Below are 11,979 nucleotides of genomic sequence, written 5' to 3' on the forward strand. Positions count from 1 at the left end.
TTCTCAATTGAAACGACCGCTCTTCTCGGTACTTCATATTTTATTATGGTTAAATGATAGGTTTCCTGTATATTAAAAGACACACACAACAAGGCCTTTCCTTTAAAGTTTGCAGCGTTTTCATAGAAATGCATATATATAAAATGCGTGAAAGTATTCAGTCATATCACTGTAACGTAAACTGTCATAATTGCATTTGTTCATTAAATATTCTTTTTTAGCTGAATATAGATAATAAAACGCTGAATATAGATAATAAAAAGAACAAAAATTTATGTGTAGTTTTACATGGCAATTATAATTTTTAATTTTAACTTTTTAATATTGTGCGCATTGAAAGAAAAAAAATGATTGCAATTAATATAATATAACTATAATTTATTGTCATTTTCGATGCCAAGAATGTATTTTCTTTGGTAGAACTAAATTTCTCTTAGTTTTAAAAGAAATAAAGGTAAACAAATGATATACAGACAATAAAATCATTTTTATTAGATAATAGATGATCAATTTTACTTAAGAAGCATAGAAAACATTGGTTTTTATTAAGAGGTTTTAACAGAAAAAGGATTTTGCCAAAGTACACAAGTATGTAGGAGAATTTTCTTTGTCATAACGAGTGCTTATTCAGCTGAACATACATAGTCAGAAACCGCAAGAAATGGATATTGCGAATTGATACCGCAAAGTCGCTATAACGTCATATTATCACATATTTTAATTTATTATTTCAAACACCCTTTTACAAAACCATAATAAAAAATTAACTCTATTTATTCCGTCAGTTTGCGCAACTTGATAATCGTGTGACTTTCCCCACCGCATAACTCACGATTTTACTGTTGCACTTTACGATCAGTTTGCGTTCTCCAACAGATAACGATATTCCGAGAAGCGTGCAAAGGTGCTTATCAAACATATTTCGCCGTTATTGATCTTCTTAACATCATACTGAGTGAGAAAAACATATTTTTCTGATGCATCAATTGCATCAAATTTTAATGAATAAAAATCCAATAGTATTTTACTTTTTGTTTTCATAATTTCTCTTACTATTTATTTTGTTATCTACAAAGGCTTGAAAGTAGCTTTATTTTTTTCTAATTAGTTTACCAATTAGCTTAATTTATGTAAAATTTTAATTCTTTGTTGCATAGTTATAAGTGCTAGAAGTGAAAAGTAGAAAAGAAGTGCTAGAAGGCACTTCTTTCTCATTGCAGTTTTTGTATGTTTTTACATTTTTACATATTGGATAATTGATTTATATTACGTATTTAGTATCGTAAAACTTGTGTGTATACGTGAATAGCAAAAAATATGTAATTATTTTGCGGTAAATATAAATTAGAAATAAAAAATCAATCAAAATTAGCGCTCTTTTTATAAAAAAATTCATGCTGAGATAAAAATGATAATAAATAAGGAGACTTCCAAAATACATTTTGTCACAAATTTCCTTTTTTTTTTTAGTTAAAGAAGCAATATAGTGTTTAATGTTGAAAGATTCATATTTTAAACTACTCTACGATGTTCTAGAAGCATTTCTATACCATCAATTTATGTGCTAAAAAAAATCTTGACATTCGAAGTGAATTACGTCTTTTAACTAGAGACAAACAAAATGTTTAATATTTTTAACAACTGTTTAGCAATTTTGTTTTCACATTTTACTGATTACAAATTGTTATTTTCTGTAAGGCGCGCAATTTTCTTATGGCTTTCTTTTCTAAAAATTATAAATTTTAGCATTTTGAAAATCTGCTCCTTAAATATACTTTCAAAATTTCTACCTATATTAATATTCACTGATTTTAAATCTGCACTCATAATTGACAAATTTTCATGACAGATTCAAAATGGCGGTCAAAATAACTATCAAGACATATTAAATTCTGATATTAATAAAACATAAATTCTTAATATTCTTAACTTTTTATATACTTAATATCCTTAATATTTTTTATAATTTTTTAATGTTTTTATAAAATTTTACGTAAATAAGCCATAATTAATTCTTTTCAATTTAGCTGCCATATTAAGTATACCATTTTGATTTTTTTAAATTTTGACTTAAGATTTGTAATCAGCAACTCCAAAAACTCCTATATACTAAAATTCAGCCAAATATAATAGAAAAATAGAAAAATTTGTACAACAAAAGGTTAAGCAAAACAAATTGTATATCATAATACAGAACATAAAATGAAAATAAAAATGTATTGTTTTATTTACAAGGGAAATATTCAGGTTGAGCATCTGGAGCATGTTCGAGCTTTAATTTCCAGCAAATTGTCTCCATAGCATCAGATGTTGAATTGTAAAAAGTCGCGTTATGTTGAAAATATTTCCCATCATTTGTATCTGTAGTAATATTCATGTACGGTGTTCCGTTTAATGTATAACCAGATTCGGTTTTCCGAATCATACTAACACCATTTACAGAATTAATTACGATGTTGCCGCCACTTGTTATTACTTGTCCATTTGTTATTAAACGTCCTTGTCCATCTGCAAAAAATTTGCGTTTTGTTTTCTCTTTTCTTTATATTTGCTTTATGTTAATTACACAATCAGCGCATGACTAATCATCAATCAATATGTATAATAATTGTTGGAAGAAATTTGATATTTTATTTGGGGAAAAGAGAAACTATTTTAAACAAATTATAATTTAATTAATTTTTAGCAGTAGTGTAATATTACAGTAGACTTTTGTTTGAGCCAGCAGTGCAGCTTTATGATACTTTATATAATACCAGGCTAATTGCTTTTAAATTACAATGTCATCAATTGTCGGACCGGTCGATTTCAAGCGGGTATTGTGGTGGTTAAATTTTTATCGCTGATGATAACGCTATTTGATTCGATACTCTCATACCTACTAATTGCATAGATAAATGTTGTGCGAAATTAAACGTCAGCAACGAATTATCGAATCGAATGAATGGAATACCGGCCGCCTTGAGACTTAATATAGAGAATGCTAAGTGTCTGCTCTGTATCATGGCCAATTGTGAAAGGGACATCGACTACGCAGCGAATGCAATTTTGGAATCTCCGTTTCTTTATCTTTTATAACGATAAAGAATATCGCTAACCGCGAACTATTATGCAAACACGAGACTTCTCTCTTCCGCGTGAGTGCGAGAAATTTAAGAAACTGTATTTTTACATATTATATTTAGATATCGATGCTCCGAGATTTTCTGAACGCGAAATGAGAGAAAACTGCATTCGAATCACAAATATTGATTCAGAAGTTTGAAAAAAATATTGGATAAAATTATATTAAATGATGTTAAATTAAGCTAAAAAATATCAATGAAGTATAAATATAAGATATAAGATAAAAAATTCATCTATTTAGTGACGCACTTCGGTATATGCATAAACATATTGCTATGATTTCTATTATATCCTTTGGATTTATTAGTTGCATAAAAAAATATATATAAATAATGCGAAGATTTAGGCGTTTATTTTCAAAAATTTTTTAAACTTTTTGATTATTTATTTAAATTAAATAATTGAATTATGCTATTAAGGATATGATTGTTCAGTTTCTATTACATATTGATGCAGTTCTTAAATCAAATAAACATTAGTAGATATTGTAAAATTCTGTGATTAATTACCTCTTGAAAGATTCTTGAATGTTTCGTCGACTTGCGCAAGTGTTTGTTGCACCGAATTCTCTATTCGCCGATTCAAATTATCTACTTGCTTATTCAAATTCTCTGTATTCGTATCCAAAATCCGCAAATTCGCATCCAAATTTTTTAACATACGATTCACTTCTGCATTGATGTTGCTTGTAAGATCGGTCTCCCAATTAGGGGCAGCCATCCCCAAATAAACACTGTAAAATAAAAAAATTGTATCAGGAACTGTCGAGAACCAATGATAAATTATACTCTTTATTTGCCTGACACGTATTCGCAATTATTGCAAACTATAGTTCGCGCATGTGAAAAATGCGATGATTCATACGCGCTGACCATGAATAAATACATAATGATAATTGAATCTGTTATCATTTGCGCAGACTAAACACTCGGCGCATTCAGGAAATAGTTTGCGATTTAAAAGTGAATTCAGACTAAGCAAATAAATAATAATATTCATTTCAATGAACGGGTATCTCAAGATATATTGTAAGTTGTTCGTATGTACTCCCGCTTGTTTGATCAGTCTGGATTCTGCTTAATTTATGAGACCTTGAGATAGAAATCAATCTCTTACACAACCGGCTGTGTTCTGAAATTCACTGTCAGTGTTGAAAATTTGTAGTGCACGTAACGTACAATATAGATTTTCAGCCCTAGCAGTAAATTTGGAACACAGCCTTTTTGCTGAAAAAAATTGACTATCTTCATCGAAAAGAACTGACCTGGTCAACAATGAAATAATCAATATGACGTGACAGGCTTTCCTGGCCATTTTCCTCCAAAATACTCTTGATCTCCACGGATTGATAGACAAATTAAATGGGAAAGTGGAGCCGTCTTTCCTTCGCGTGCGTATAGTAGATCCGGTTAGATCACGTCATACACAAGCAGATATCGACTTATTTCGCGAGCACCGGCGATCGGCAATATTGCACCTAACGTCGCTAACGTTCTGTCGCGCCACGTCGTTTCTCAGCACTTATATACACAGACAGACATTCCCGGGTTATCGAAGCCGTGACTATGTATACGTTACCATGTACGTTCATACATCGCATTATACTCGATGACCGAAGAAAGAGAAAGAGAATCCTTGCGGAATTGTTGGATAACGTCATAAATGAGATGTTGCTGATAGCAGAAAATGGGAGAGAAATCATAAAAGATTAAAGGAAATCGTTAGAGCAATATCAATAGCTACGAACTAAAGAGAATAAAAAGTTCTGATTTAAGAATTATTAAAAAATTAAAAATAATATTTAAAATTTATGTACGTTATTCTCATTTCTGCTAAATTTTATTTTAATATTGTGCACATTATTAACATTGTATGTTAATCCTTTATTATTCTGATGGGGTGTTTAGGTTTATTATAAATTCGTTAGAACTATGAATGCTGTATATTTATTCATATTGTTATATTTAGTATAAATGATTTTACAATTTAAAACAATTATTTTGCTTTTTTCTTCAACTAAAGGATGTATAGAATATTATGTCAATTTTTGTTAAATATAAATCATGAAGGAAAACTATGAAAATTAAGATATAATATTGTTTAATATGAATGTATATATAGATATAATGATTGCCGAAAGTTTCCGATTCATATAACTTTATGATGATTTTCACTTAAGTAATTACATAAAAAAACTACGCAAGTAATGTAGAGTTAATACGAAATATAATGTACTACATACGATGTGTGTAATTTTTTTATATGATAAATGATTAATATTTACTTTTTTAAATATGAAATATTTTATAACATATTTTGAATATTAATATTACATTGTATATAATAAGTGCGTGTTACTATTTTTAAGTTAAGCGACATCGTTCTTCCATTAGAGAGCACAACAATGACGTTTATTTTTTTTTTAGAGTTCTTTAATCGTCCTGATCTGCCGTATCGATCATCTTTCCGATCAGACACGGACGCTAAAAGGATAACGCAAGGTGTCGAGTCGAGATAAATCGTGTGTATCAAATTTCTCTCAAATTTTGCGGCCCTCGGCGACCGTAGCGTGGAAGACCGAGATGCGTCGGTGAGATTTATCGCGATGCCTTTTTGGACCACTGTAATTTTGCAAGATGATCGCCAGCGTAACCGTTTGATATATCGAGCTCTCGTTACACTTCTCGCCACAAGAAGAATAACTTTTCCTCGATGGCAGTCAATAAATCATGCGTGAGCACGTATCTCATTGCGTATTGTAGGATTACGTGGCCGTCCGACATATCAATATAAGCTTGAATTAAAGATTTAAAGCGATATAAAATAATACATGTGATGTAAGATAAACATCTAATGCAAATTAAAAATCTTCGGGAATTAATTAATTAAAGAAATTTTAAATGTTTTTTTATCAAATAATGATTTTATTTTTCTGTACTTTTTTTGAAAGAAAAATAATTTTTTTTTAATTAAATGTTTAATTTAACCATTTTATTTTAACTGAAGTAATTAAATAATCAAATATATATATATATATATATATATATATATATATATAAACTTTTATATTATTAAAAAAATTGATTAATTAATGTGTAATAATTAAAATTTGCCATTAATGATGTAGCAGCCAAAAGTTTCTGGCTGATAATTATTAGGTGTTGGAATTAATTCGTAGCGTTTTACAAGAGATGGGAAGTACTTTCATTAATGTATTTTTTAATGCTCATGTGAAATAAATAACATTCTTTCATTAAAAAACGCTACGAATTAATTCCAACACCTAATAATTTATTATCTTGCTCACAAGAAGAAAACACAAAGGATTTGTCATGGATTTTGATTTCCTTTAATATGGTGAATAAAAATCATAAATAAAATTTTATATCGGAACTTACATATTTATTGTTCGGAAATTTTTTATAAATAATCATTGGTGGCACAGAAGTCTGTTGGTCGGGGGGAAGTAGAAAGAGTGATTCAAAATGGTAACGCAATGCTGACTCAAGAACACGTTTTGAATCAGAACCTCAAGTAGGACACAAAGTCATAATTAAGTCATAATGACATCATTGAAGGACGTTATCATATCATTTAAAAATGTACTTAAAAATAAATCTACAATAAATAAGATCATAATGATGCTCTTATGATTTTATTATAATTTCTATGTTCTACTTGAAACTGTGTGACAAGACTTTAGACGATATCCAAAGACGATTTTTCACATCAGAGTTTTCGTAAGCTGAATCGTCAGAAGTATATTGTTTCTATATTGAATGATTTACACGAGGCGACTTTATTCGCTTAAAGCAGCGTCTAGTGATGTTATTCAGATATAGAGACGATTTAGATATCTAATGACTTTATTCAGATTTAAAAAGAGAGGAATCCAGCGTCTAGAAAAAGTTCATCACTGATATTACTGATATCAATGCCAAGTATGCCACTGGTAATCAATGAATGAAATGTGATCCCTAGCTGATCTTTGTTATATGGTCTAATTAATCTTGTTTTAGTGCATAAATTCAATGAATATGGTATTGGAAAATTGAAATTAGCAAATATCGGTATTTTAATTATATAATGTTCAAATATTCTTCCTTTTTTAGTTAAACTTCACTAATTATCAGTGCCCAGTGTGCCACTGAGTAATTAGTGACTATCCATTAATTCAGATTTAGAGAGTTTGTTAGCGACAACATATCTAATTGTGACTGCTTTCGACGCTTGTCGTTAGTTTCTTACACTTCTTATCGCTGGCGATAAACGCTTCGATTTTTATTTTTCCAGAGCGAATTTTTAAGTCATAAAGCGATTTCAAAATTTTAGACGCTAACGAATAAAAAAATAAGAGAATAGCGTATTCGCTAATGAAAGCTTTTTCTACACGCTTGTTTTTTATTCGCTAGCGTCTAAAATTTTAAAGTTGCAGCGTCGAGTAGTTGCTTGACGACTTAAAATTCGCTCTATGGAAAAGCAAAAATCGAAGCGTTTATCATCAGTGATAAGAAACTCAAGAAGTTAAGCAACAAAGTAGTATTGGTCGCAACTATACGCTAATAAGAAAAAACATCATCTAGAAAAAGTTTTTAGTAGACAATTCACTATGACGTCACTAGACGCTGTTTTAAGCGAATAAAGTCGCTCCGTGTAAATCATGTAAGAGGAATTTACTTTGAAGAATAATATAAAGTCATTTGTATATTAACTAAGTGGTATTTATTTTTTCATCATATTTATAATAAAAAAAATAATATCATATTTTTCAGATTTTTTAAACGATTTTAACCAGTATGTCACCGAGACACAGTAGGCGGAAAAATATTTTTGTTGATAAAATTTGGCCGATATTCTAATTCAAGCAAATTTTTAAAAAATACTTTAAAATTGGTTAAGAATTAGAGCGTCAACAGAATTTTTCCGCTTATTATGCACAGCATATTTTAAAAAATTATTCAAATCTGAAAAAAATATGTCATTTTTTTGAGATATTGAATCACTTTAGAGGGTGTTCCGATTAAATTTTAAAAATTGTTAAAATAAAAACTACCCTAATATATATATATATATATATATATATATATATATATATATACATTTATACATGTTAAAAATATATTCGACGAATTAAGATTCGAATAACAATAATAAATTTTCAAAATACTTTCAATCTAATAGAGTTAATCATTATTCTAAGTAATGTTTTTCATAAGACAAAAAGTAAGTCATACGATAATATAGCTAATTAAAATATAAAAAGAAAAGAGAGATTAAACATGTATATATTTTATAATACGTTGAATATTTTAAAAAATTAACTGGCATACGCGGTTTCCGACATACAATAAGTTTGTATTCTATAGCTGAACTAGAATACTTTTGGAACTTAAAATAAGATATATATATGTTTGATATTTGGCGAAAGCGAAAAAGAGAGTTTTGACAGTCCAATGCAGGTACACACAATGTATTTACAATTACACTTACGCAATTGTAGAATACGCTTTACATGCTCGGTTTTAGAGCTCTTACAAATGAACGATTTTGTAGCGCCACAATCGAAAACGCCGAGCTATTCATACGGAGCTACGGAGAAAAATGTCGCATACGGAGAAATATGTTCGCTTTTCTGTAGCGCCACAGAGAATATAACTGTATGTATATAGCGTACACTCGGCAGCAGAAAGGTTGCAACAATTTTTTTTCGATGAGTTTCGGAATGTGACGTGCGATTGGTTTTTACTTATGGGTCCAATTACGTTCAATCGCTTTACAAGCAAGACCGAGTTCCAAAATCCATCGAAAAAAAAAATCGCACCTTTCTGCTGGTGATTGTATAAACAGGCGTTTCGATTGTGGCGTTACAAAGTCGTTCGTCTGTAAGACCTCTTCCCAGAGAGAGCAAACACAAATACATCTCAAACTCATAACTCATACATAATCTTAATTTTTTGGATCGTAACAGTGATGTAAAAAGTTATGTGAATTTGCGGAGAATGTTCTCAAATTTGTCGTCCTATTTTATCCATAGTAATTACATAACAGTGAGATGATTTAAATACGAAACGGCGACAGGGTTGACATATAACAATTATGTATTATTGAGATGAAATGCATATATAACATTTACTCAATGCAAAATTTGTCACTGACATCACAAATGAGTGAAATTATTATTTATTTGTTACTTATTGACATCGATTCAATTTCTTTGATTTGAAGAAATTTTTTGATTATTTCTTGCTATTAGAATTAAAAAAATAATTTATGTAATTTTACAACTTTTTTTTTAAATGAAAGATATATTTTTTATATGTAATAAAAAATTTTCTTAAATAAAAAAGCTATTTTTTATAAAAAAATTAATGTTATCTCAACGAAAAAAATAATTTTTTTGCTATTATTTACTTTTGTTTTTCCAGTTCAATTTATTATTTACTGTTTTGCATGCCTATATTCTTATCTTCTTAACTACAATATAATTATTGAAGAACGCATCGAATTGCCGCCAAGATTTAAACCTACGATCCCTAGAATAGTAGCCTAATACGCTTATGCTGAACTAATCGCACGCTTGTGATCGAGTCATTGCCAACATTATTTATATCTTCTATTGTAACCATTCTTTATATTAATTTCATGCCTTTGCTGATAGTTTAATATTATTAATATTTGAAGAGATTACATGGAAACGAAATAATACGCTGGTATTTATTCACTTAATTAGGAAATGGTAATGATCTATCCATGTTAAATACTTATTCTTTATATTTTTGTATTTACAAAGAAAAAATCTGCACGACAATCGTATATATTATTATCTAATTGCATAAAAATAATTAACTGATAGCATAATAGAAGTAAACTATATAGAATCTATCTTTTGGATAGACTTTATGTGCTAGCGATACTGATTATTTTGATTATTTGTTACATTGACAAATAATGAGAAATAATTTGCAATAATACTTATTGATCGATCATTTTCTTATCAATTTATCATATTTGTTGTCCCTTAATATGTTTATATAACAAAGTCACTTCTCTCAAAGTGCAAAAACAAATATAATAAAATATGCTCAAACACTGAAAAAGTGACGTATAATTTAGGAAATTATGCTACATCGTAGTGATGTAATTATTTAGGAAAGTACAATCTCATAATTTTAGTGATATAACAGTTACAGATTACAGTATACATTTCTGCAGATGTAACCAAAACATGTATTATTTACATCTTTTTCCATTATGCCTTAGTGATGTAAATGTATTTTGTATTTGTTATATCTCATTCAAAGAATGGTATATGGATGTAACTGTATTACGTTTAATTTACATAATTATGTTATGTGCTAAATATATAACAAAGACATATAACAAAATTATCATATTTATATCAGAATATCTCGTTTACGCCATAAAGCTGTCTTGTTGTTATAAAACAGAGACGTCTGAATGATGACAAAAAAAATATATAACAATGCCAAGTCATGTTTGCAGGGTTATAACATACGATTTTGTTTACACGAAGTCGCGTGTTGTCATCCGCCAAATGGGACTCGAGTCGCTTTGTGAAACGTAATATTATTATTTTTCGAAACGCGATTGTGACATGTACTAGGAAAAACCCCCTGTTGTATTCCCCCTGTGAGTATTCCGATCCATGTGCGATTAATAATTCTTAACGCGCGCAATTAATTAATTACTGCAATTAGTGTCCCGTAAATGTATCGAGGCGACGGCTATTTATCAATGCTATTTCCACAGTTTAATCATTTGAGATAAAATTTCAAACAGGAGAAATTATAAATTTTATAAATCATGCGCCTGTAAATATCGCGGATAAATGATTATTTCGACGAATTGAAATTGTACGCAATTGTATTTGAACCGAGAGAGTAAAAATAACACATGAATCTGGAATAATTTGGATAATGGGAAACCGTGGTATACATACACTGCTCGTTTGTAAATAATACGTGAATTTCGCAGAATTTGAAATGTTTGAAATATATTGTAAACGTGTGCAAATTGGTATTCAAAGGGCGGAAGAGGTCCGCGCAAGTACACGATGAAGCACAGAGCGGAACGTTGCTGCAACGATAAATACGTGAAGTTGGTTGCGATTGCGATTCGTCCATTACGCCATATTGCATAGAGATATCGCGAGTCGCAGTTTCGTGCGCTAGTGCCCTTTTCGTGTTATTCTTTCGTTTCAATGAAGTGCGAGTCGCGTGTGACTAATGTTGGGAGTGCCGGACAAAGTGTAGCGCAATTGTCACATTCTAAAAATTACTTCGCGCGTAATTAATCATGTTTTCATGAATGAATGTGTGAGTAACCAATAACGGAATGACACAGAGAGGAAAAGAAGGCTTGGGAGGCATCGAGCGTCGGCGAAGCAACCCAGGAGTGAGTAATTGTTATTTATGTACAATTATTTCTATTTTTTCTCTCTCTCTCTTTCTGTCTCTCTCCATTTGTTCAGAATTAATCAGTTAGTATAATCCATTTCTTCCTACTGTTTTATTTATAAGACAGTATCTTTTTAATTTTTTTCTCCATATATATAAAAAAAATGTTCCATACGGAATATTTATATGAAGAAAAAAAAAATAAAAAGATGTTCTATAAATAGAATGGTAGAAGAAAGAATGAGTTAATATTTAAATCGTTTATAATTTATGTAAAAAGTAAAGGAAACATTCTTTTGTATTATAAATTTTACGAAAGCTAATAGCTCGAAAAGAAAAAGAATTCTTTTAGAAATTATATATTTTAATTTTATTAAATGTCTCCTTAAGAGTAATGAATAAATTCAATATGAGTAAGATCTTATCTTTTGAAATA

At 29.5% G+C, this 11,979-nt stretch overlaps 1 protein-coding gene across 1 annotated transcript; it reads right to left on the reverse strand.

Annotated features, from left to right (window-relative positions):
• Positions 1–468: 468 nt before the first annotated feature.
• LOC105154717 (uncharacterized) lies at positions 469–4,649 on the reverse strand. Its single transcript, XM_011070423.2, has 3 exons — positions 4,391–4,649; positions 3,636–3,859; positions 469–2,508 (listed from the first exon to the last, which is right to left on the reverse strand). The coding sequence occupies exons 1-3, from the start codon at positions 4,438–4,440 to the stop codon at positions 2,225–2,227; spliced, it is 558 nt and encodes a 185-aa protein (XP_011068725.1). The 5' UTR covers positions 4,441–4,649; the 3' UTR covers positions 469–2,224.
• Between the last annotated feature and the right edge of the window lie 7,330 nt (positions 4,650–11,979).

Source organism: Acromyrmex echinatior, chromosome 1 (genome assembly GCF_024713525.1).
Source record: "Acromyrmex echinatior isolate Ae372 chromosome 1, ASM2471352v2, whole genome shotgun sequence".
Lineage (NCBI taxonomy): Eukaryota > Metazoa > Arthropoda > Insecta > Hymenoptera > Formicidae > Acromyrmex > Acromyrmex echinatior.